Source organism: Callospermophilus lateralis, chromosome 7, assembly GCF_048772815.1.
Source record: "Callospermophilus lateralis isolate mCalLat2 chromosome 7, mCalLat2.hap1, whole genome shotgun sequence".
Lineage (NCBI taxonomy): Eukaryota > Metazoa > Chordata > Mammalia > Rodentia > Sciuridae > Callospermophilus > Callospermophilus lateralis.
Genome location: NC_135311.1, coordinates 114,416,594 through 114,443,905, shown reverse-complemented (window position 1 = coordinate 114,443,905; position 27,312 = coordinate 114,416,594). Strand labels below are relative to the sequence as shown.

The 27,312-nt window shown below is 41.8% G+C and overlaps 1 protein-coding gene and 1 non-coding gene across 2 annotated transcripts in view; one reads left to right on the top strand and one right to left on the bottom strand.

Annotated features, from left to right (window-relative positions):
* Nucleotides 1-8,758: 8,758 nt before the first annotated feature.
* Nucleotides 8,759-8,830, bottom strand: Trnaa-agc (transfer RNA alanine (anticodon AGC)). Its single transcript has one exon. It is a non-coding gene; the product is annotated as a tRNA-Ala (tRNA).
* A 3,283-nt stretch (nt 8,831-12,113) lies between these two features.
* Smap2 (small ArfGAP2) overlaps nt 12,114-27,312 on the top strand; it is a 49,021-nt gene continuing 33,822 nt past the window's right edge. Inside the window, exon 1 of the mRNA XM_076862903.2 lies at nt 12,114-12,633. Within this exon, the coding sequence (XP_076719018.2) occupies nt 12,531-12,633 (103 nt within the window). The 5' untranslated portion in view covers nt 12,114-12,530. The remainder of the gene's footprint in view (nt 12,634-27,312) is intronic.

Genomic DNA, 27,312 nt, shown 5'->3' with positions numbered 1-27,312 from the left:
GAAGACTTGAGCAGGAGAACAGAACAGAGAGGAGGACCAGGGCGGAGAGCAGAGGGAAAGACAGGAGCCTATCTCAAAAAGCTTGAACGTTTCTGCCCACTTCCCTGTCTGGTGACAGAAATCATCCAATTCAATGAAGGTTTAAAATCAAAAGTTCTTTCTGGGGGCCATTTTGACCCACTCTCTAAGTCACACTGTGGAGTAAAAGACCAGGCAGTTGCCACGTAGGTCTTAAGTGAGTCTTGGCAAAATTTGAATATAGACTTTTGGGGCCTAAGGAAAACTCCAGCACCCTTGGGGGTGAGTGAGAGCAGAAAAAGGCGTCCCAGATTCTGATCACACTCACCCTGGAACGGATAAGGGCCTGACAGGGGTTGGGGGGTTGAGGCATTCCTGCGACCTGCCGGGGGCCCAAATGGATCGGAATGGCTCACATAAGAACAGGGGCCTCTCCACAGTTCCTGGGTCATTGAATGGAACGTGGGAGTCCATGGCAAGCACGTGATTTACGGATAGACAACCCCGCCCCCCCAACAAGGGAACTTGCCCCACTGCTGTGGGCCTGGATGAAGGAGAGGGAAAGGGCAGCTTAGGAATTTCCCAGTTCCTTTGAAGGGGGAAGAGGTGGACTTCAATCCCTTATGGGAGCAGCCCGAAAATCCCTCTCGAGTTTCCGCACCAGATGTAAGGTCAGCAACGCAGCAACCAAAAGGAGGCAGATTTGAAAAGGCCGCTGAAGGAGGCTTTATTGAGACTCCACTCCCCGGTGGACTCTATTAGACCGACAGAGTGATAGGAAGAGGGTCTGAGGAGAAACCCCATGGGGGCTCCACAGGACTGGAATTTTATGGGGCTTAGGACAGAAAGGGAGGGCTTGGGACAGCAAAAGGGGTTTTTAGAGTCCCTTTCCCGCTGGAGTTGGTTGGGGGAACAGACTGAGATCCAGGGTTGGCCAGGAGGCCCCACTGATTGACAGGCGGTTCCCTGGTGCCTGATTCACGTTTCCTTCGCATGTGTCCCTGGGCTACTTGGTGCTTTGTTCCTAAGTCACCTTCATCCACCTGACACTCAAGAAGGAAGCGGGCCTTGCTCTTCCACACTTTGGCTCAGAGCCTCCTCAGCTAAACGTTCGCCCTCACTTCTCACTTCCCACACGCAATCCTAAGCTTTTGTCCCTATGTAGCAAGGATCCCATTGCTCCAGTTTCCTCAGCAGTGGCGCCTTTCACACCCCTCTCTACCGGGTCTGTCCCCCATTCAGGGCTCCCTAGGAGGATTTACATTCTCCTTGGTACCTCATTTCTTTCCCAGTCTTCCCTCGCAGGGTCACTAACACCCGTATTTCCACTAACAGACTGTTAGAGGCAGTCACGCTTTCTTTCTGGTGGGGGGATACTGGGGATTGAACTCGGGGGGGCACTCAACCACTGAGCACATCCCCAGCCCTAGTTTGTATGTTATTTAGAGACAGGGTCTTACTGAGTTGCTTAGCCCCGCGCTTTGGCTGAGACTGGCTTTGAACTTGCAATCTTCCTGTCTTAGCCTCCTGAGGTGCTGGGATCACAGGTGTGGGCCACCATGCTCAGCCAGTCAGGTCAGGTTGGTTTTTTTGTGTGTGTGTTTGTGTGTGTGTGGTGCTGGAGATCCAACCTAGGGTCTTGTGCATGTGAGGCGAGCACTCTACCAACTGAGCTATAGCCCCAGCCCCCAGTCAGACTTTTTAAGATCACACACCTCAAAGTTTTCCTTGCCTCTTCCCAGTGCTCCAATCCAAAGTCACTTGAGGTGTTTAGATATTTGCTACGGTGGCATCAAAACCTGTGTTCATTTTCTGTTGCTCCTATAAGAAACAACCACAAACTTAGTGGCTGAAAATAAAACAAAGTTGTTCTCTTCTGTGATCAGAAGCTTGTGAACAGGGCTGTGTTCCTTTCTGCAAACTCTATTTGCTTTCCTTTTCCCCCTTCTCAAAACTTTCCACATTTATGGTTAATAGAATTTCTGATTTTTTCTAACAGGTTAAAATATGTGTATGTGTGACTTATTCTATGACTATTATGTTTAGGGAATTCTCTGATGATAATATATATATATACACACACACATATTTTTTAAAAATAGGGTCTTAACAAATTTTGTTGTTGCCATAACTGCTATGTTATTTAATGCATGAGGTTTTGTAACTTTGCTGATAAAGCTGGGGTCAAAAACAGTCTGCTGTTCATAGTTAATAATAGCCATAATGGTGGCTTGAAGAATATTCTCCTTTATTCAACTCTAATTATTGCTTTTTCCTTCACTCGTGTAGGGGGATCAAACTCAGGATTTCTTGCGTGCCAGGCAAGTGCTCTACCACTGAGCTACATTCCCAGCCTGGGCATCATAATTTAAAAAACGTCACAAGCTGAAAATAGCATTTGGTTGCTCTACTAATTTGTATCTGTTTGATTTGTAGTGAGAGCAAAAATTTCCATGTGTTTATTGATCATTTTTGCTTTTCTCTAAAGTGCCTGCTCATATCATCTTCCCTACACTTCCCTTTCCCTTTTTTCTTTAGTTTATTAACTTCTCCCACAATTGCATTTCTGTGGATTTTTCACAGATTTTTTAAAAATAGGGTTTTTAAAAAATTTTGTTGTTTCCATAGCTGCTGTGTTATTTAATGCATGAAGTTTTGTAACTTCGCTGATAAAGCTGGGGTCAAAAACAGGCCTGCTGTTCATAGTTAATAATAACCATCCATGCTGGTGGTGGTGGTGGTGAACGCCTATAATCCCAGCGCCTCAGGAGGCTGAGAGAAGAGGATCAGGAGTTCAAAGCCAGCCTCAGCAACAGAGAGGCACTAAGCAACTCAGTGAGACTCTGTCTCTAAATAAAATACAAAATAGGGCTGGCGATGTAGCTCAGTGATCAAGTGCCCTTGAGTTCAACCCCCAGTACCAACAATAATAAAAACAATAATAACAATAACAGTCATCTGTGCCATTGTTAAGCACGACAATATCCCAGACCTCTCTTGTGTGTTATTCTAATGTTTTATCCCTGTGTAACAGATGGGGAAATGGAGTCAAGATGAAGGTGACATGTCTTTCCTGAGGTCACATAGCCAGGAAGTGGCAGCATTGCTTTGTATTCTTTTGAGTCCTCATGACAATTTGTACAATGCTATTTTCTCTGCAGCTGAAGCACCAGTGTATCATCCTTTCTAAATTCACTTACAGGAGCGAGTCGACCAATGTGTCTGCCCACGTTGGCAGTTGGTTGGAAATGTTGGAGGGCTGCTGAGTCAGACAGAGATAGTGATCATCTCCTACCTTCCTTTGGGGCCCAGGCTGGTGGGTGGACAGTATTACCCAGTCCTCTCAGTGCTGAGGGCTGGATCCCCCACCAGTGAGGAGGAGGGGGTATGAGGTGGTGGGCTCCCAGTCAAGAAGCTAGGCAATAGCCACCCAGCTGGGTGCTCTGAGTTCACTGTCTGGTTCCTCATGACTAAAACCCTTGGGGTCACTCCAGGTGAACTGGGCTGCACCAAGTAATCACACAAGAGACAGATATAGCTTTTTTTTTTTTAATCCTTTGGAAATGCTCCAGTTTAAGAGATAGCTTTTTCTTTGGGTCCTGTGACGGCTCCTCTGACTTTAAGTGTTCGCATAAAGAGAGAGAGAGAGAGAGAGAGAGAGAGAGAGAGAGAACGCACATGCTGAACCCTTTTACTGAGAAGAAGCCATTCAAATGAGGCAAGGCATCAGGTTTCAGGGGGTTGAGTCTAGCTTCTGATGTATGCTGTCAGCAAGTAGACTGACATGTAGGAAGGCCACACCCAAAGGCAGAGAAAGAGAAGGGGAAACGCAAAGGGCGTTTCCATGGAACATTCTATCCCAAACAGGGCAAAGGGGTAATATTATAAAGGAATAGGTGAGTGTAGCTCAACCCCATGGTGATATGCCTACATCTGAAGACATGCCCTCAACTTCTGGAACACAGACAACGCCAAAGTCACTAGTGATGGGTCAGAGCCTCTGGCTTCAGGATGGAAGGCGTGGGTCATTCAGAGTGACTCCCCACAGTTCACTAAATAGGTTACATGATAAAGCCAACAGCTGGACATCATTAGTGCCAAAGGCCATGCCAGGTGAGCCAATGGAGAGGAAGTTACTGGTTTTTGAATTGTGGCCTTCAGCAAGGGCAGAAGCAGCTGTATCTCAGGGCACACCAGCATAGAAGTTGGGTCAGACTTACTGTACCTTACTGGAGATCAGCAAAGGGTGCAGAGGGCAGTGTGCAAGCCCAGGGTCCCTACCCTGTGACGCCATAAGAGCATGACACTAAAAGATCCAGGTAGCAGTGAGGAGTTTGAGAATAGAAGAAAACAGGCTGGCAGTGAAGCGTGCCACATCTGTTTCCTGGTAAGAGACAAAACCAAGACTGTGTTATTAGTGTGAAGCTGAAATTGTGTGACGATTTGCAAATCTGGACCACTTCCTGTTCAGGAAGAGTTGTGTAATATGTTTGGGCCAGTGAGGCCCCAGAGAGTGAATCAGGGAAGTCCTCACTTTCATCAACAGGCCTAACACAGTTGCTTGCAGTAGACTCTGGGTCTATTGGGATGAATGTTCAGGTATGTGGCCCCTAAAGGCATCTTAAACTCAGGCATTAATGGGAAAGAGCCCAGACACTACCACGTAGTGAGCGGGTTTAATCATAGGAAGAACATGTCTGTACCTTGTTCTAGAACAAACAATTTTATTCTGCTGTTCCAAGTGATTTTTATGAAGCAATCTCTCTGAGGGTTAAGAAAAATAAATGAGAGCTGGGGTTGTGGCTCAGTGGAGCACTTGCCTAGCACGTGGGAGGCACTGGGTTTGATCATCAGCACCACATAAAAATAAATAAAGGAAATAAAGGTATGTCCATCTACAATTAAAAAATATTTCTAATTAAAAAAAAAGAGAAAAGAAATCTGCCCCATACTGCTTACTCTCTCATGACAAATACTAGTACGAGCAGCCAGAGTCAAAGACTCCCCTGGAGACTCAGAGAGGGGAGCAGGTCCACATTATCCCACTTTTTACCAGGACTCTCAGGGACAAGTCATAGGCAAGAAGTTCCCTGTGTCTGTCCTCCTCCCATTGGAAAAATCCACCCCGTTCCCATTTTCTAGAGCCTTCCTGGGGGTGCCCAGCTTTGATGGGGAGCTGGTGGGTCTCTCTTCACAGATGTCCCACCTGAGCTCTCTCTTCATTTGGGAATGGGACAGAGAGCAGGACTGGGAGGCTGTTGGGGAGAGCAGGGACTCTGTGACCTGGAAGGTATTTCTGATGCAATGTGGGGGAGCCCCCTGTCCCCTAGCACTTGCACAGCCTTCACAGAACTGGGGGGTTTTGTCCTTTATTTTCCCCCTTCAGAGCCTGCACAGGAAAGGGCTCTGGTGGAACCCTGGCCCTAGTCAACTCTGTCTTTTTCTTGTCAACCTGGATCTAGAGTCTAGTGTGAGTCTAAATTTACTGTGGTGATGAATATAACATGCAATGAGTAGCTCATTGATCCTTAGTGAAGTGATTCTTAGACTTATTTGGCTTACACCCATCTTTGCAAATTTGGGGCCCTCTCCCCAGAAAAGTGCACATACCTACACACCAGTGATACAATTTGGAAGGGTTGGTAAGGCACCGGAGTCCATAGACCCTAACCCTAACCCTAACCCTAACCTACTAAACTTTAATCCACAGTGTGGATTTCAACCTCCCCAGCACAGCACACAGGGCCCTCATGATCTGACCCTTGTCAGTTTTTCCTAATGCATGCCACACATACTCTAACACTTTGCAGTTTTCCTTTCTCACTTCTGCATTTTCATAATACTAATCTCCCTTCCTGGAATGTTCTCCTTGATTGTCTGAAAACTGACTCAACTCTATGAAGATAAACCCAGGGCTGCTTTACCACTGGCTTTATCCCCAGCCCTTTTTATGTTTTTATTTTGAGATAGGCTCTCACTAAGTTACTGAGGTCCTCACTAATTTGCCAGGTTATCCTCAAACTTGCAATCCTCCTGTTTCAGCCTCCTGAGTTGCTGGGATTATGTAAAAAAAAAAAAAAAGTTTAAATTTAAGCCAGTATAGCAGAACTGGTTTTTGGGTTTTTTTTTTGACCCCCACCCCTCTAATTCCCTCCTTCTCTCTTTCTTTATTTCCTTTTTTTTTGCAGCACTGGGGATTGAATCCAGGATTGCTCTACCACCGAGTCACATTCACAGGCTTCCCTCCCTGCTTTTTTTTTTTTTTTTTTTTTTTTGAGACAGGGTCTTCTTACTAAGTCACTGAGACTGGCCTAGGACTTGTCATCCTCCTGCCTCAGCACCACCCTGTCTGGTCTCCCAGCTCATTTTTGACGGAACAGGATTCTTTTAACATAGTGAATAATGATCAAAACCACTCCACAAGAGGCCAATCATATTAACACGAATGAGATTTCAATGTCTTCGAAGTCTCCCATCTAAAGAATGTGAACATTCTGTCACTCAGCCTTAAGGAAGAATGAGATTATGGCATTAGCCAGTAAAATGGATAGGACTGGAGAATATTATGCAAAGTGAAATAAGCTGATCCCAAAGAACGTAATGCTGGATGTTTTCTCTGATGTGTGGATGTTAATTCCCAGTGTGGGGCAGGGAGAATAGAAGTATTTTGTACTAGACAGAGGGGAGTGAAGGGGGGGTAGGAGATGATAGAATGAATCCGACATTATGAACTTATGATTACATGACCTGTGTAACAACAGATGAGTGTCCACATCTTCCATTGCTTTCTCAGTGTAGAGAAAGGAATGATGCTATCTGTGGCCCTGATCACCATGGACCCAGTGGCAGACACTGTCTTCTGGCTGCCCATAGTCATTTCCAGCTCTCTCTCTGCTGTCTCCAGCTATAGGTGCTTCCCTAGGCTCCTTTGTACTTAGGGATTGAGCCACATGACCTAATTCTGGCCATGAAGTCTTAAGGAGAAGTCTGATTCTGAGAAAATTTTTGCCTTCCTGATTAAAGAAAATTCCCGGACTGAGACATTCCTTTTCGCCTCTTCCTTCTCTGAAAGATGATGTGATGTTTGGAGCTGTGGTGACCATCTTATGACCATGAGATGACTTGCATGAGCAGTGGTTCTCAAACTTGAATGTATTAGAATCACCCAGATGGTTTCTTAAAACACAGACTGCTGGTCCTACCCTCAGAGCTTCTGAGTCATAGGTTTGGAATAGGTGTGAGAATTTCCATTTCTAAGAGGTTTCCAGGTGATACTGATGCTTCTTACCTGGGGCCCATTCCTTAAGAACCACTGAACAGGGCTGGGGTTATGGCTCAGAGGTAGCACACTTGCCTGGCATGCGTGAGGCTCTGGGTTCGAGTCTCGACACCACATATAAATAAAAAAAATAAATAAAGTTCAATCAATAAGTATTAAAAAACAAACAAATAAACAAACAAAAACCACTGAACATGAGGATGAGAATCTAAGGAATGAGGTTGAGAATGTAGGTCTTTGGTAAAGTGCTTGCCTGGCACATGTAAGGTCCTGGGATTGATCCCCAGCATCACAAAAAACAAAAACACACACACACACACACACACACAAAACAAACAAACAAACAAACAAAAAACCACAAGACAAAAACAAACAACAAAAAAACCCAGCAGATAGAGGATGGCAAGGCAGGATAGACCCTGTTGGGTAGCTGAAGCAATGTGAACAACAGTCCTGCCTCTGGATTTCTTGTTCTGTGTGAAAATAAACCACTGTTTGTTTAAGCCATAGTCTGTTGTGTTTCTTATAACTCCTCAAAGTTCTGAGCCGGGCATGGTGGCACAGGCATGTAATCCCAGTGACTCTGGAGGTTGAGGCAAGAGAATCACAAGTTCAAAGTCAGCCTCAGTAACATAGCAAGGCCCTAAGCAACTTGGTGAGACCCTCTCTCAAAATAAAAAAGGGCTAGGGATGTGACTCAGTGGTTAAGCACCCCTGAGTTCATTCCCCAATACCAAAAAAAACCACCGAACTTTCCAGGAGCTGTACACTGTGGAGCAAATAGAGGGAGAGAAAATGCAGAGGGATGTTTATCCAAGGCTGACTTACTCTGAGGTGAAAACTGCCTCGACAGGAAATGTTTTGAATCATTTCCTAGAGTCCACGAGTATTACTAATAGTACGACTTTGGGGATATTTTTATATACCAGGGTTTTAATGACCAACAGTAATTAATGCCTTGCTCTGCCCCTACTTACTCCGATCCCCACTTGTTTGAAGTAACTACTTTCAACTCTTGTAGTGGTTTATTCTGCAATTTGTGAATTTAGGTGAATGAGATGCTTATCCTACCAGTATTTACCTCTCCAACTTTGTTTATTCTCTCCCTGATATGCAAGATGAGAATTTAGATTTTAATATATATACATACACACACATATATATTTAGTTGTAGGTAGACACAGTACATTTTTATTTTATTTTTATGTGGATTGAACCCAGTGCCTCACACATGCCAGGTGAGTGCTCTACCACTGAGCCACAGCCACAGCCCCGGATTTAGATTCCTTTATACTACTCCCCCAGATTTCCTCTCCCACATTTACAGGCTATAGTTAAGTACCAATATTTTATCAAATTAATGTTCATAATATGATAACTAGTTATTATTGATCATGAGCTTGTTTGTGTTCATTCCCCTCTGGTTGCTCCTACCTTGCCACTTTTTTTTTTTTTTTTTTTTTGCAGTGCTGGGGATCAAACCCAGGGCCTCATGCTTGCTAGGCAAATACTTTACCACTGAGCTACATCGCAGCCTTATTCTGTGGCTTTTGACAAAGTATGCATGGCAGGTGCTTTGGCTAGGTTCCAATAAGAAACACAGGGCCAATGAAAAAGAGGCAGTGGGGAGAGTTTAAAGGTTACAGGAAACCAATAAAGGGTGCCATGTATCTTGAGGCTAGCAACAGCAGGATGCTGTAACCCCCACAGCCTGAGGGGTGGCAGGAGAGGGTATTAGCAGAAGGTGGTGAGTCTGTAGCTGTAGGAGAGGCCGCTGTCAGGGGAAGGAGGAAGTGGCTGTGCTAGCAGGGAGAAAGCAGAGAAAATAAATAACCTCTCTGCTCCTGCTTCTGATTTCCTGCCTGTGCCTCCACTGACTGAATGCAACCAGAAGCCAATGTGCCAGGAGCCAGGCCAGTCCTATCTATCAGAGTCACCTCTTGGGGCCCAGAGCAGGGTGAAGGGCAGAGAGGGAATGTGGAGGGCAACTGAACAGAAGCCAGAATGGGAGATACAATTTTAGAATCAAGCATATTTGAAAAAACCTTTATTCCATGCTGTCTCTAGAATGATTATTTGGCTGGCACAGAATTCTAGGTTGGCAACTCTTTTTTTTCCTCAGAATTTTGGAGGCACTGTTCCATGGTCTCCTGGCTTCCAGAATTGCTGTTGAGAATTCTATGCTATTCTGATTCCTAGTCGTTTTTCATGTGGTTGGTTTTTCCTCTCTGGAAACTTCAGATCTTGCCTTTCTCCCCAGGGTTCTGCTATTTTGAGATGATATGCTGTGGTGTGGGGTGACTCTTCTGTCATTGCTACAGAGTCCCTGGAGTAGGCCTTCACAAAGTGTATTTGCCCAGTCCGTCCTAGGCCCTGAAAATGCAGGAGCTGCTGATGCAGACACCCACTCTCCTGTGACATGCAGAGTTGAATACAACTGCTCATGGCTGCCATCTGTTATTATCGTACACCTGTGGGCAGTGCCGTGTGAGCTCCATGACCATGAGTTCAGCCAGGATTCCAAGACTGGCACAGGCAGCCTGGCCTCCTCTTCCAGGTCCTATATTAGTGAATAGCCATGGAGGTCAGTGGGCAGTTGGGGGAGAGGAGGGAAGAGGGAGATGTTTGGTAGATGTAGGAGCTGCAAATTGTCTCAGAAGAAAGGTGGGTTGGTACAACATGAAGTTGGTTCCTGTCAGACCCCCTGGTCCTGGCATGGAGCCTGAGCCCCTTTGGATGGAAGACAGGTTCAAAGGCTTAGAAAAGACTTCAGGAGACAGTGGACACAAGCAAGTCTAACTTGGGGCTTGGATGATGGTGTGTGACACAGAGCTGGAGAGAGGCCATTCTCTCTTTGTGAGGGAACAGTGACCACCAATCCCCTGGAATCCTGAGCAACATGATGTCATGAAACAGTGTCATTGAGAAAGACTTTGTCACAGTGGGTATCATCAGCAATGGCGAAAGGAGCTGCTTCCAAGGCTGTGAGACTGTGGGGAGGGACATATGGGAAGGGAGGCAGGAGAGAGGGGCCTGCAGCTGGAGGCTCACGGAGCTGGCTCACGTAGCAGACACGCTTTCAAAGCTGAAGACATAATCAACTGCAAGGCAGGGGAGGCTTTGAAATAATCACAAGTCCTTCATGTTGGAAAAAATCTTGAGAATTGCTTGAAGAGAGTTGATTAAATGAACTACAAGTTCGTTTGAGGTTCACTTAATGTGACAAATGACTACAGAACTGACTGTGAAGTGGAGAGCACAATCATCCTGCGTTCCTAATGAAAAAGCCTTTTTATTCATATTATCCTAAATTGGCCAAGTGAATTGACCAGTGGATCAGAAGCTGCTTTAGTTCAACATATGACTGGAGAGAATTGATCTCTTAGTTAGAAGATGTGTTAATGAAAACTTCCTATGGCAACAGTCCAACAATATTCACCATATATTTGGGGGAATATTCTCCATGGTTACTCTAATATAACTGCTTAAAAATCAATTTCACTTTGTCCTTTTTTAATGTGAGCTAGGTGGCAAAATACTCTGATTTAAAGACCAAGAAGAGAAATCAGCTGGGAGTCGAGTGTGATATGTGCTGTCAGGACTCTTAAATTTCTTCTTTCTTTTTGTGCTGGGGATTGACCCTAAGGACACTTTACCACTGAACTACATCTTTGGTCCCTGCTCAATTGCTGAGGCTGATCTCAAACTTGCAATCCTCCTGCCTCAGCCTCTGGAGCCACAGGATTATAGTGTGTGCCACTGCCCTTGGCCTCTTCCAATTTTCTCATAACCATAGATGACAATGCACAACAGATGCTGAGACAGATAGAAAATTATAACCATTAATGTGAAACAGTTTTATGATAAAATAACACAGTATATTATGGAATAGGGGGAGCATTTTTGCAAGAATTGTCAAGGGAAAATTCAAGACTTCAAAAACATCTTTTTGAACTTGGGAAAAGAAGAGATTTGCCTGATACTTAGCCGTTTCTCAGGAATAATTTGCAGAGTGAGTGAATGAATGAATGAAAACAAGAGCAAGATGGCAGATGTTTTCCTAAAGAAAAGGACAGCCACTAATAAATTATCTGTAGCAAGGTGGCTTTGGACAATGATGTTTAATAATAATTTTTAAGTCATTGCCTATTCTGTGCTATGTTGTAATCACCACCCTCCTCCCAAATAACCTTCAGTATGAGTCTGCTACACAAAACTGCATTGTTTTGTGAGGATGTAATGAATCAAAGAAGACACAGATTGTCTAGGCAGTAGGCAGAACAACGTCCAAAGATGGTGATGGCAGTAGAAAGCTAGTGAATATCAGTGGGAGGCGGCATTCCCATAGAGGAGTGACCAGAACCTTCCGAAAAATGGGGAGAGTGTGATGTTCCCTTAAACTTCGGCTAGGGACTTGGGCCCTTTTATGTGTCTGTTGAAGGAAAAAAAAAAAAAGCTGGAGGACTTTGGGGTATCCACAACCCGGAAATTACATAAGGATGATAAAAACTTAATTCTGAGTTTTTGTGAAGATTATATTGGGATAATTCGTGTAACGTGGTTAGCACTGTGCCTTCCACAGCAAGAACTTAGCAAATGTTTGCTTTCTTCCTTTATCTTTATTCCTTCCACTCTTTCTGCCAGGCTCCATTCATTCTTTTCCAAGGACATGCAGGGGGCGTGTCTTCTCTTCCTCCGCCCCTACAGAAGCCCCGCCCCGGCCTCTCCCGGGATTGGTTCTTGGGAGGCGGAGCCGAAGCAGCGCGGCGCGGTGGGGCGGGGCGCATGCGCGGGCTAGGCAGGGTGGAGGTGGAGAGGAAGAGCTGCCGGAAGTAGGCGGCGGAGGTGGTGTCCGAGGTGTCGGCAGCTGCCAGGGAAACCGAGGCGCGGGACACACTGCCGGCAGAAAGGCAGGCCCTGGGGTCGGCTCTGCGTCCGGCACCCAGGAAGCCGCGGGTTTCCTTCGCCTGGGCTGAAGGTCCCTGGTCCAGCAACCTCCGCTGGACCCAGGCCTTTCCCTGAGCCCGCCAGGGGGCGCGGCGCCGAGGGGCTGAGGAGTGGGGGGCTGACGCCGCTGACCCTAGAGCGGCGCCGGGAGGTGCGGGAGGCGAGCTCTCCCCCGCTCAGGTGGTGCTCCTGGGCGGGGGACCGGGAGTTCTCACCTCGGACTGAGACGGGGGCATCTGGGGGCGAGGAGGGCGCGTCGCCCTCTGCCCCCGCCGGCACCCTGGCCATGACCGGCAAGTCGGTGAAGGACGTGGATCGGTACCAGGCGGTCCTGGCCAACCTGCTGCTGGAGGAGGATAACAAGTTTTGTGCGGACTGCCAGTCTAAAGGTAGCGCGTCCCTCAGGGTGGGCGAGGGGTCCAGTCGCCGGGCCGCGCTGTGGGGATGGATGGCCTGCGTGGGGAGGGGGTTTGTGGAGTTTAGGGCGCCCAAGTCATCTTTAAATGGTAACGCGTCTGGTGAGCATGCTAGGTTTTGTGGGGCTCGGGGTTTGGTGCGAGCGAATTGTGTGTCAGAGGTGGTAATGATGGGGGGTGTAGGGGGCGGTGAAATTGGTGTGTTCAGGTGAGAATGTCTGTATTTCAGGGATTTGATGACTTCTGGGTCAACTGTCAGTCCGGAGCTAGCAGCCTTTTACTTGCAGATCTATGGATGAACTGCATTGTGAGTGTGCGTGTGCGTGCGCGCGCGCGCGGGCATCGTGTGTGTGTGTGTGTGTGTGTGTGTGTGTGTGTGTGTGTGTGAGAGAGAGAGAGAGAGAGAGAGAAGAGGGGAGGAGGTGAGGAGGGAGGTGAGATGACAGATAACTGCTTAAATGATTTTTTAAAGGTGGTGAATGTTGCTGCCTGCTCTTTGGTGAGCAATTCCTTCTGTCATTTTACAGCCCTGCTGAGATCTGACAAGAGTGCTTAGGTGGCTTTCTTCTTCCAGGATGTGTGCAGAGGGAAGCTGCCTTATGCAGTGACACAGTGCGGATTTCTAGACAGCCTAGCCCCGGTTTGTGGAGTGCGTTGGAGGCCTCATGTGTGTGCTGGCAGAAACTAACAGATTTGGGCTGTAGCGCAGGATCAGTTTTATCAGTGGACAAAAGGAAGCAAAGAATTCATCATCGGATTTGTTGCTTCCATAGTGATTACTCTAGTAAAGGTGAAATAGTGTAAATTGGCAGAATCATTTAGTCTTTGTTTCCTGTGCCCTCAAAATCCATGATTCAATACAATTAAAAACCAGTGTGATAGGAAAGCTTGGTTATTAGTGAAATGTTTACATTTAACATTTATAGATACAAATTGCAATATTTGGGGGGATATTATTCATTTACTTTTGTTGGTAATGCAGAGGATTTGCTAGGGTTATTTGCCATATGGCATGTTGGATATATATAGTATAAAAATTCAAATGTAAATATATTTATTTTAAAAAAGGAAGATGCTTAATCAATGGTTTCACTTGATTACCTTTTTTTTTTTTTTTTTAGAATAGGTTATGTAAGGAGGACAGAGGAATGATGCATTGATTTAGTTACCTAGTAGTATATTTTAGTGACCTCTACCAATAGGTTAATGAAATTTGTCTTTAGGAAAGCAGATCCCCAGACTTCTTTTCCTAAATTTTTACATTAGCAAGAATTTATTTAAAAAAGTATTTTAGAATCAATTTATGTTGAGTAGGTTAATTTCTTATAGATTGATCCTTGTTAGATCTTTGGAGGATTCAGTTTAAAATTTGTGTTTTTTGTCTTTACTCAAATTCCCTTATGTCCTTACTTGACAGATTTTGAGTCATAGTGAAGCAACCCACTGGAGTGAGCATTGCTACATTTGGAGAGTCAGATGCCATTTTGATGATTAGTAGCACCCACTCCCCTACTTCTCATATTACTTGTATTCTTACTCATGTCCCAATAAAATATAGCATGTGGAAGAGAGGTTGATTCACCACTTCTTCCTCCAAATTTTTTTTCAAATTTTCTGTTGCTCTTTACTAATAACCTTGTTGGGGATCATATATTGAAACGTTAGTTAATTCTTAATGAGAACTTGTAACTGCTTGCTTGTAAAAACCTATAGCTGCTGTTGATGGTAAACATCAATAGATAGTTACCTGGTAGCGTTGACAAAAAATATATTTGGTTGGAGAAGGAATCTTTTTTAGATTTTGAGTTTGTTTATCTGTATTTCTTGTGTCTTTTCTTAGAAAATTGAATTCTAACTGTATAGGCTCTGGTGAGTGCTCATCCATTAATATTCAATCAGTTGATACAGCCTGAACTACTGACCCACAAGTGAATATTTCTGTAATGTTCTGAAATAACTCTTTGTCAACGACTCTTCTTTTTAAAGTCTTATTTAGGAATGATATTTCTTTATTAATTGATCCTAAAAATGTATAATTTAAATTTCAGAATAGAGAAAAAGCAGGTGTTCTTTTTATTTAGTAGAAGTTTTGTTGGTCCTGGGGTTTTTCATTTTTTGAGCACAAGGTTCTCCAGTGCCTGGGTTCTCTATGGCACTGGCTTGATTTCAGTATGGGGAAAGAAGATGCTTCTCTGATGCCTCTTTAAAAGCTTCATTGCTGGGGCTGGGGTTGTGGCTCAATGGCAGAGCACTTGCCTAGCACGTGTGAGGCACTGGGTTCATTCCTCAGCACCACATAAAATAAATAAATAATAAAATAAAGGAATTAAATCCATCTACAACTAAAAACAATTAAAAAAACCCCTAAGCCCAAGATGTGTTTTCTCATCACCAAAGACCTTGAGCTAATGTGATCTTTAGGGGCAATTTTTAGACTGTCTTAAATAATGATCAACTGAGGACAAAACTACTGAAAATTTCAGATATGTCAGTGGTAACTCTGGCTAATTGAGGCCCAGTTTCATTTTTGAGTACGATGGAATATGTCATACTTTGTTCATATTTGGAATCTTACTGGTCCAAGACTTGGTCTTTTCTCTGCAGTTCTTGTGCCTGGAATAAACCCCCAAGCAACCTCCTCAGAGACTGTGGATTAAACTGGACACTCCTGTTTACCATGAGAAGATCTGCCTTTTTGTTGATTTGAATACTCATGTCCAGTATTGGGACTCTCCTTTATCAGTCAAGGTTTATGAGAAATTGGGAGCTGTTTAATGAGCAAAGAATTTAAATGGAAGAAATTTGATGGTCTTGAGGAATATTTACTTCAGACTGTGAACCTTAAGAATTATATATATATTTACTTTTTAATTTACTTTTTACATCTCCTACATCTTGTTTCACCACTAATTACCACTGCCTCTGTTCCAACTCCCATTATATATTTTTAAATTTAAATTTACTTTTTGAAAAAGGTAGCACTTTTATGTGGTTCGAAATTCAAAAGATCCAAAAGACAACATGTATAGTGAAAAGTCATTATTCTGTCCCTGATCCCTCAGCCACTTTTTTCCCTCCTGGAAGGTAACCACTATTGGCAATTTCTTACCTGACTTTTGAGAATAATATATGCCATGAAGAACAAAGGCATTTGAATATATTACTTTTAGTACTTTTATGCAAATAGTAGCATATTACCCACAATTCTTAGTATCTTGCATTTTTCAATCAACAATATAGCAGTATAACATGGAGACGATGAAAGTTCTCTCTCCATGCACATTGCATTATTTAAGGTATTGTGTAAGGCACTATCCAGGATATCTTGATTAAGTTGGAAGATATTCTCAAGTGATTTGGAAGGCAGCTTCTCTCATTGGAGGCATCTTAGAAGTGTCCTAGGCCCATCCATAGCATTTATAAGCCCATCTTTCAGGTGGCAAAGAGGCAGAGTAGTAGAAGGGGCAGTAGACTTTAGAATGGAACATGTAGTTAAATTCCTTTATTCTTTTTACACTAGCTTTGTGATCTTTAGCATGCCACCCAATTTTCTCACCTTAATATTTTTTAACTTTAAAAGATGAAAGTACCTTGAAAACTAAAATATTATTAAAATGTAAGCATCATTTACTTTTACCGTTGTTAATCTTATTTTTTAAATTCTGATTTTGTTAGTTTCACTTTTTTACTTTATTCGTTTACAATACTCTAGTTACTGGAAACCACAGTTAGAATGACTCACCCAGTAAAACCCTAGTCTTTAAGCCAAAACCATTTCCTATATATGGGAGTTCTGACATTTTTGCAGATTTACTTTATGGTACCCTTGAGGATGACCTCTGGATATTCCCTGACTTTTCAGACTTGCATGAAAGATTAGACCAGTAAATTTCTTTGTGTGAAAATTTTCTAATACAGTTCTAAATTTTAATTTCTGTTAATTAATCTTTAGTTTTCTTTCATTTGTTTTCCATTGATAGCTAAGATAACTAAGTTATTGCTTTTTAGATATCATTCCTTAGAACATAATTTTCCTGTTCTTTTTTTTTTTTTTTTGTATTGGGGATTGAACCCTGAGCTATATATTCAGCCCTTTTTATTTTTTATTTAGAGACAGGGTCTCACTAAGTTGCTGAAGGCCTTGTTAATTTGCTGAGGCTGTCCTGAATTTGTAATTCTCCTGCCTTAGTCCCCTGAGTCTCTGGGATTATAGGAATTCTCTACTGTTTAGCTTTCCTGTCAATTTTTAATTATTTTTAGTTATATTGGTAGCACGTTTTGAGAGCTTAAAAAAACTATCAGATCTAATAACAGGAGGAGTTCTGCTTTCATTTCTGGTTGTTAAACATCCTTCTATAGCTAAGATCAAATAATTTTCTAGATTTTTTTTTATACCTTCATTTATTTATTTTTATGTGGCCTGAGGATTGAACCCAGGGCCTCACATGTGCTAGGCGAGGGCTCTACTGAATACACCTTAACTCGACAGTCATGATTAGATTGACACAGTTTTACTGAAAGTAATTTATCAAAATCCCCATTAAATTGTCTTTTTTACTTGTCAATGGACCTTTATTTCTTATCTATATGTGGTGCTGAGAATCCAACCCACTCTCTCACACATGCTAGGCAAGTGCTCTACCACTAAGCTACAACCCCACCCCTAAATTGTCTTTTAATATCAACATGCTAAACTTGTTCCTTGGGAGATAACTTTCCTATTTGTTCTCCTTGTTCTTAAATATTGTTCTGTGGCAGTAAGGAAAAAAAAATACAAAATGCCATGTCTATTAGGGGGAATCCTTTGAAAGTCTGAGATCCCATACTACATATATTTATTCAGAAAATATTTCTTTAAATTTTTTTTTCATTGTAGATATACACAATTTATTTAATTAATTTATTTTTATGTGGTGCTGAGGATCGAACCCAGTGCCTTACATGTGTCAGACAAATGCTATATCACTGAGCTACAGCCCCAGCTCCCAGAAAATATTTTTTATGCACATGCTTTATGTCAGATACTCTGCCAGGACATATGGATTCAAAGATAAGATCTTTGATCGCAAGGATTTTACTGTCCAATAGGGAAGCAGATGTGTAAAACAAATACAGATATAATGTTGTAATTATCATTGTGGCATTGTGTACAGGGAACAATGAATGGGTTGGAGAAGGAAAACTGTTTCACAGGAAGTCATGGCTTCAAAGAGATAATTAGGCTGTGACTTAAAGGATAAGCAGAACTTTGCTAGGTGAATTTAGGGGACTTTTCATTCCAGGAAGAGGAAACAGAATGTGCATAGCCTCCAAGGTGTGCTGTATGGTTTATGTGTGTGGGTAGTTTCTTGCCCACACATTGGGGCTTGTCAAGGGGTAGAGTTTGTCAACTAGTCAGGGGCCAGTAAAGTTAAAAGCCCAGTTCAATGGGCTCTCCTTTCCTCTTAATGTGCTTTATGGCACTGAAATTGTGAATATGCATTATGCTTTAGATTCCCTGTTGTATAAGAAATTCACAGTGTTGTAGGTCTACCTGCTGCTCAAATGAAATGCTTTCTAATTGCTGAGTATTAAGAAAGGTCTGGGTTTTGTGTGTACAAGATGTCAATGGAAGTGTACCTTCATGGGTACATTAAATTACGTTAGAAAAGTCTAATGAAATGCCAGCAGTATGTAGTACATCATCTCTGGAGCCAGTGTTGTTGAGTTTCGAGGTTGAACATGCCTTTATGCTCAAGCAGGTCATATTTTGAGTATTTGATGTGTGCTCTTGATTGTATAAGGTACCTTGCATAAACAGGTAGGCACAGCTTCACCTTTTGGGAATACTTTGCAGCAAATTTTTTTGTTTCCAGATATATCATAAACTACCTTCTTTCTGCATTTTTCATCTGATGTCATGGTATGTAGGTGGCAGCTTTCTTGGGCATAGTTGTCTGTATAACCATTCATCACATGAGTCATTGCCTGTTTCTCTTCTCCTGCCTGAAAATTCCATTTTGGAATAATATCATGCAGTCAGTGACTCTGATACCCTACTCATTATGTACATTACAGCTGTCTTTGTATGTTATGTTGACACAGTCTACCTGTGTCGTGGAGAAGGGATAAATTAACTTAATAGAGCCAGACTCTTCTTTATCCAGATGATATCCCTTGTGAAAAAGATGCCAAGCAAGAATCTGCATAAAATGCACGTGTTTTACATTCTAAGCACACAGTTCTTAATTTTGATGTTATGTCTGCTTAAATCCTTATCACAGTTGTACTTCTGTTTGAGCAAGTGACCAGTTTATATAGATATTAATTTTGAAGAAGTTCTGTTTTGGCCTCTGGAATGAAACAGTTCAGCATACCACATTGAAAGATAGGAACACAATCTATGTAGAGTAGCACACCTTAACATTACTTCACTTTTACCAGATTCCTTTGTTTTTAAAGCAGTATTCCTGTATTGATTAACTTTTTTTTCCTTTTTTTGGATACTGGGAATTGAACTAAGGGGCACTCAACCACTGAGCCACATCTGCATCCCTATTTTGTGTTTTATTTAGAGACAGGGTCTCACTGAGTTGCATAGTGCCTCACTTTTGTTGAGGCTGGCTTCAAACTCGTGATTCTATTGTTTCAGCTACTCAAGCCTCTGGGATTACAGGTGTGTGCCACTGTGCTGTGCCTATACTGATTAGTTAATTTCTTTATCCTTTTCTTCCTTTCTTTTGCACAGAGGATTGAATTTATGGGTACTTTACCGCTGAGCTACATCCCCAGTCCTTTTTATTTTTTATTTTGAGACAGGGGCTTGCACATATGCTTAGGACCTTGCTCAGTTGCTGAGGCTGACCTCCAACTTGATAACCTCCTACCTCAGCCTTCTGAGTTGCGGGATTACAGGTGTGCTCCACCATGCCTGGCTGTATTAGTTAATTTTGTAGATTATGATTTGCCACACATGACGTGTCCACAATAGTGCTAGCCTTTGAGGGCAGTGCTTTGGTCCTGTTTTGTTTGCTGTGGTCTTTCCAGCAGTGAAAGGGGTTAACAAGACCAAGCTCTGAGTAAATCTTTGTTTGAATGAATAAATGGATCTTGTTATCTATACATCTTTTATTTTTCATTAGAAGAGATCTTTTGTAGGTTCTTTGAATAATTGTTTTAATTCTTAGAAAAATTAATTTATGAAAAATAAGTTTTTAAAAAAAGCTTTGAAGTCCCTGTTTAATCGTTTCCTTATTAGAGAAGCAAACCACTATTGGTCATAAAAGCAGAGGGAATTTAATATTGAGAATAGGTTACACAGGTAACATAAGAGCCAAAAAGCTAAACAGGGGCTGGTGAGGCACTCCAGGGATTAGTGATACTTTTGAGCATTATGCCCCTAAGGAAAATAGAAAAAGTGTCACCAAGGTCAAGAAGTCCTAGCTCTTTAGTATGAGCTGGAAGTGTGGAAAGAGGAGCTGTCCAGTGGTACCCAGGCCAAATAAGAGAAAGAGAACCCTGGCTCTTGCCTCCTCCTCTTGCCTCTTATCCCCACCATACCTCCTGTTGAGGGAACTTATCCAGAAATCAGTTGGCAAGAGTGCCTGGGAGATGTAGTGCCCTGTGACAGAGTGGAGCAAGGAAGGGTAGGACTCAAGTGCCAGCAAGTAAAGACAAAAGCACGTGAAACATCTCTGAGATACAGTCTTTTCCTCATTTGAGTTATTACAGGCAAGAGATAGAAAGGGTTTTCAGGCAGGTACAACTTGGTGTGCTTCTAAAGTATCTTTGTTGCTGAAACAAGAATTAGTCCCAGGAAGTAATCTAACAACTCAGTCATAGCCTGTGTAAGTAGGGCGTGTGGCTAGGCAAATTGGCTTCTCTTGAATTTGTATGTGACTGTTGGCCATTGTGAGAAATGATTTATCATTTTTTTTCTTAGGAATATGGGTTCCCGCCCTGTCGATTCTAGGAAGTTTTAATCCTAAGCATGGTGTAGCTACACTGATACATTTAGTCTTATCTACAGCTGGAGACCCGAGTTAGAATGCAGAAGGATGCACAGTGTTTGAGGATGCCAGCCTTAAACCTGGCTTAGGCTTTCCTTGACAGTTAAGGTAATTGTGGTGGGGCTAATTTTCCTGGTGCTGCACATCTTTTTTACTAGTCTTGTTAGTTTCTTGGTTGGTTCCCCCCACAAGTTCAGCTAGTTAGACTGGTTAAGGGAGGAGAGATCACTGGATCTATTTTCTTCTACATTAAACTTGAAAAGTGTTTTGTCGTGTAAGGAATGCTGCTGCTGCTGCTCCATTTAAAGGCAGAGCTTCCCAAGTTGTTGTTAATAGTTTTTTTCTTGATTATAAAAGTATTTGAATTACATGATACAAGTTCAGCACTTTTTAGAAGTGCTCTTTTTTTTTTTTTTTTGTCAATCAGAGACCTTCTGTCAGCTGTAGTTGATAGACTTGTCCTTACATAGTGGTTGGTCCAAATAGTGTCTTGTTTTTCTTTTTTCAGATTATGCTGTTTATTGCAGCATTTGGGCCCTTGCTACATTAATGGAGTTGATGGAACTAGGCCAGCAAAAGGTTTCAGTGCAGTGTGAGGGTGTCTGCTTCTTTCCTTAGAGACCACAGATAAGGGACCTTCATTGTTTGAATAAAGTTACAACAGTAAAAATCATGTAGGTTTCATTGTTTTTTACTTTTTCCAAAAAGATAATTTTCTCTTGGCAGGTATTATTGTAATTTGCAGATGTAATGAAAATTTGTAATTTGGTATTTTAAAAAGCATATCCGGCTGCTTCCCAGAGTAGCAGCTCTTTTCAGCAAGGCCATTTTGGTTTTAAAGGTATACCTTAAAAGGCACATCTGTCCATTTTGAAGCCTCTTGTTTAAAAATTATGATATTTTGCAATTGTGTTTGACTCTTCCCTTTCCAAACTTTCTCCTTTCCTACCCCACTCTTCTGGATCCTATATTTCCCAACAGGCTTTGTGAATGCTGGTCCATTGATGGCTGAACGGCAGGTACCTCCCCACTGGAAAATCCCAGAGATGAGCCAAATCTACCTTCAGCTGTGGCCATCCAACAGCGTAAGGTGGCCCTGGTTGTTGTCTTCAGTTTGTCCCACTGTCCTCTTCTCCCCATCCTCCCTGTTGTGCAGCTGAAACTTGCCCTGGGATCCCACCTTTGTAACCTGTCACTGGGTAGTAATAGGATTCTATTGTTCCTACTACTTTTCATTTTCTTTTTTTTTTTTAATATTTATTTTTTAGGTGAACACAATGTCTTTATTTTACTTTATGTGGTGCTGAGGATCGAACCCAGGGCCTCACCCGTGCTAGGCAAGCACTCTACCACTGAGCCACAACCCCAGCCCTACTTTTCATTTTCAATTAATGTGAAGTGATTCTCTGACAATTTCTGTTGACCAAAACCCTCTTTTGAGTATTTCCTGTAGGCATGCTGGTTTGCTTTGAAGTATAAATGGGATAAATGTTTATCTAAGTTCTGAATTATATAAGGCAATTTGGAGAATACCTTGTTGATTATTTTTAAATTTCAAGCCAGAGCTCTCAAACAGAAATTTCTTAGTCCCCATGATGAGAACTGGATTCATCAGGCTTCATTTATTTCTCCTCACCAAGAAACCAAATGTGTGGTGTTCCCATTTTATGTATTTAGAACAAATGGCAAGAGGGAGCGACCTTCTGTCAGCTGTAGTCGATAGACTTGTCCTTACATAGTGGTTGGTCCATATAGTGTCTTGTTTTTCTTTTTTCAGATTATGCTGTTTATTGCAGCAGTTGATAGTGAAGGAATCAACCGTAAATCCCCAGACCTCTACCATAGAGCCTGTATCTCTAGATGTGGGTTTACATGTTAATCCTGCAGTGTTACTTCATCTCATTTGCCTGAAGTGCACACACAGTAAATTTTGTTGTTTGCCTTCTTCCTCTTTTTTTGTCTAACTGGAAGTCCCCATATGTGTGGATTTAGAAATGAGTTCTCTAATGTTTCTAGCTTTGAGTTTAAAAGTTTGTCTTGTAGTATTATTTGGATGGTTGTTTTTGCTCTTAAGCCTTTGAAAAACAATTTCTTACAGGATTTTCTATGTGAACTGATGGCAGCTTATGCTATAGCATAAAGATCCTGCTGGAGGGGACATTGGTGTCTTTTTGTTAAATACTTTATCTAATGTGATAACTAACACAAGCCCTCAGAGGAGAAACAGGAAGGAAACTCCTGTTCTTACTATGATGCTTTTGTTCAAAATAGCCATAAACAGCAGAGCTAATGAAAACCAATTTGAGTGTGACAACTGATTTGAAAAGAAAATAAACATTGAAAGCATTTTTTTTTTTTTTTTTTCTGAAAGAGAAGCTATTTGTAACAGGGTTGACTTTGTTGCTCTGAAAGTGGGCATGAGGAGTTTGGTTAGAGTCACTGTTTCAGACAGAGAAATTTGAGAGAAGGTCTTTGCCACAGTGCAACTACTGTATGAGCATTCCCTGCTTGTAGGAGAGCAAGGAAGCTTCATTAAATGCAGCATTGGAACCAGAAAGATTATAGCTTAGCTCCTCCATATATACTATATGGTTCTGAGTCTTGTCTGTGAATAGAAGCAGCCTGACACAAGTGCCTGAAGAGTCCATATTATGGCAGAGTAAAAATAGGTCCCAGTTTCATTAGATTTCTAATGTATTCAAAGAAAAAAAAATTGTTGTCATAGGAACAGATTCCCAGACCAGTTGGTTTTTGTCTGCTGGTATCTGAAGAAGTAGGCAGGTGGGAGAGTCCTTGTGCTTATTATCTGAACATTAAACACTGTTTCTTTAAGAAGCAGAGATTTCATCTTTTCTGACTATGAAAGTTGTCCACATTCATGAAAAAAATTATTGGAAAGGATGAAAAAGCAGATTGATGCAGAAGATAGTTTCCATAATCCTCATCATAGGTTATTTACTTGAGCTTATACCACAATGATGTTATATCATTAATGTTTTGTATAACATTTATTGTAAGCATTTTCATGACATTAAAACATCATTGTGGGGGCTGGGGATGTGGCTCAAGCGGTAGCGCGCTCGCCTAGGCATGCGTGTGGCCCGGGTTTGATCCTCAGTACCACATACAAACAAAGATGTTGCGTCTGCCGATAACTAAAAAAAAATAAATATTAAAAAATTCGAAAAAAAAAAACCAAAAACATCATTGTGTCCCATCATGGGAATAGGTCATTATTTCCTTAACTTTTGCCTAATTGTTGAACATTTGGATTTCAGTTTTTCAATAAAATAAGTAATTGTACAATGCCAATTTCCGTGTTACTCTTAGACTGAAAGGTGTTTATATGTTCAGTTTTAAACTAATCATTGGGACCCTCTAATTTTAAAAAGTTGTAAGATAACTTGCTTTAGAACTCTCATTCTTAACATGCTTCATTGCCATAGAACCTGTTGGGGGAAGGAGTGGAGAGCCACCCTGGCTTGACTACAGTTTTATGAACCATATCACAGCAATATGGGCCAGCATTTCACATGCTGTGCTTGGTGTGGGGGGATATTGTTGTGCCATTGATTAGCCTTTTATGTCGTTCACACACTCATTCTTCACTTAAATTCATATACTGACAATGGATGGGAGGCCCTATTAGTAGAAAGGAGTAATGACTTCTGCTTTTTTTTTTTTTTTTTTTTTAAACAGGGGCTTTCCTTAGGTTGTAAATGAGAACGGGGATTGTCTTCATGTCTGTGTTTGATAACTAATGAACAGTGTCTGGCAGTTTCTCTGTCCACATCATAAATAGTATCAGTCTGTTAATGTGTGTTCAGATCATATTCTTTTATGTTTTGTTTTGTTTTTGACCTTCATACTGTTAGCTCAGATATTTGAAGATCTGTGATATTACAGGAAGCTGAGCAAGTGAATCTCATGGGTATTTTGTGGTAATTGCTTCTTTGTGCTATTTCATTTGTGTGCTTCTGGCATCTTGTGCCACATTTGAACTTGGAGCTAGTCACTATCCCCTAGCTTCTCAGTAGGAGGTTTAGTCTTGGGGAAAATGTAGCAAGGGCTATGAAACAGTGGGCTGAAATAGCAGTTCTTTGGCCCTTTGTGGGATGGGAGTAAATATTTAGATAGTGTTTTCAGGTGCTCTAGAAATTAATAATAACTTTGCTGCAGTTTTAGAAGCTCTTGGTATACTCACTGGAATAGATTTGTTTAGTTTGAAAAATCTTTGGCTCTTTTGAAACTGTGATTATTTTCCTAGAGACCTGCCCTGAGTTTTTCTGCATAGTGTTTCCTGTCCAGGATTTTTCTATGCAATATGGCTGCCATCTTTGACCTATCCCATTGTGCCACATCTTTTGACTTGTACCTCATTATACTGAATTGTGTAACACCTGGCATTTGAAACATTACTGTCAATATTTTCTTTGTGAAAGGACAAATCTCCACCTTTTGCTCTCCTTTAAGCCCGGGCTGTTCTGATGACTAACATGCAGCATGCCATTGGACTAATCATTTGTACTTTGATCCCAGAACTCATTTCTATTCTACTGTTTATTTAGAAATGAAAATTCTCTAGCTTGATTGAATATGGTTGTGATTCAGTTAAACTGGCATCAGTTTTCTGTGTGTTTGCTATTGATTGGGCCTCCTTTGATGTGTTAGGGAAGCTGCTGCACTCCATTAAATAGACAGAAGTTCACATATTCATGACCTTTTATGGGGTCTCATTTGTCAACCCAGAAGGTTTTGCATAGAGCCTCTACCTGGGTGAAAGGCATGCATTTCCCTGGGAACAACTGGAAACATTTTCTGCCTGGCCACTTGGGCTTGAGCTTTCTAGTATGTTACACTCTTCTTCCCTTTTGGGCTTCCTTTTGAGGAAGGGGAGTGGGAATGGGAAAGGTTATGACTAAGTCTTCACACACAATCTCAGATGTTGAGTTTCCAAGCAGCACAGTAACTCATATGTTGTAATAAAAAGAACCCCTGAAGAACAAGATACTGACTTAGTGTTCATTATTGAACATCTACTATGTATAACACATTTGGGGTATGTAAAGATGATTCTACTTCCAGTCCAACTGATGATCATTTCTTCTGTGAACTTGGGCAGTCCAAAATCAGGTGGCCCTGTAGCTTTGGGCCTATAGCAAGGGCAGCATATCATGACTGGAGTGCCTGGTGGAACACAACCACTTAGATTATGAGCCAGGAAACAAAGAAGAGGAAGAGACTGAGGTCCCATGATCCACTTTGAGATTATACCTCCAGTGATCTAAGAACCTCACTTAAGGCCTCACCTCTTAAAGTTTCTACCACCTCTCAGTAGTGGTACCCTGGGGACCAAAATTTATTTAATACATGGACCTTTGGAGGACATTCATCTAAACCATAGCAATACTCTAAATGTTTATCTGTTTGTAACACATCAGGAAAAGAGTCTTTTCTGCAGAATTTGTATGTTTTTTATATCTCACTTGTTTCAAACTAAATGGCATAAAAATGGTTCCTCAAGAACAGGATTTCTTGACATCAGCACTATTGACATTTTGGATAATGACTTGTTTGGGGGACTGTCCTGTGCTTTTTAGGATATTTAGCAGCATCCCATGGACTCTGCCCACCAGATGCCTAGCACCAACTCCTCTGCCAGTTGTGACAACCAAAAATTGCTACAGAGATTGACATTGCCTCTCGAGGAGAAATTGTCTTGGGGGAAAAGGTAGACTGATTGAATGTGGGCTGTTTTTTTTTCTGTTGATTTTCACATTGTTCTTTTGATGTTTATTAGCTATTTTGTCAGCATGTGTATTCTGTGCTTACTGTTATCAGGAAAATGCCAACATTTGATTTAATGATAGTAATACTAGCCTGCTGTTGGCCATTGGTGGAGGTGGTAATTGAAATGTATGAAAGCATTTACTTACAAAGGCTATTGGGTCAGCAACCTAGGAAACCCCTTGGTTTTTGAATTGTGGATTAGGACTTGGTCTGTTTATCTGGAATCTAGTATTATGAGCTTACCTACCCAGGGGAAGAAATTAATCTATCATCTGTGTGGTGGCATCAGGAATCTATCCCAGGGATGGAGGATGGAGAGCATCCTCATGGATCAGGGACCACCTCAGCCTTCTTAAGCACCTTCTCCTAAAGGTACCCCACCACATACTTCCACAGGCAGGCTCACTTTGCATTTGGTATAGTTGTGAGGATATGAATAGACAGTGGTTGTTGCAAAAGAGGAAGTTAAAGCTTTAACCCAACGTAACCTAAAAAAAATAGGGAACTAAATGTCCCCAGAGAGTGAAGACAGTAACTTCTGGCAAACCAAGTTAGTGTTCATTACCTGAAGTGAGGTCATGAGTGCTAGGGAATTAATTTAATTATAATGTCAGATTTTGAAATATCAGGTCCACCTGGCTGACTTTGAAATACTTGCCTGGCTGTTAGCTCAGTGATCTCTCTATATCCACCCACTTCCCCAACCTGCCATTAGCTATTGAAGTAATGATTTGAAATATATTAGATTTCTGAGGAGACTTAATTTTTGTATTTGTTACATTTGCTATAAAATGTCAGTGTAGCTTAAATAACTTTTTTGTGTGTGGCATTGAGGATTGAACCAAGGACCTGCACATGCTAAGCAAGCACTCTA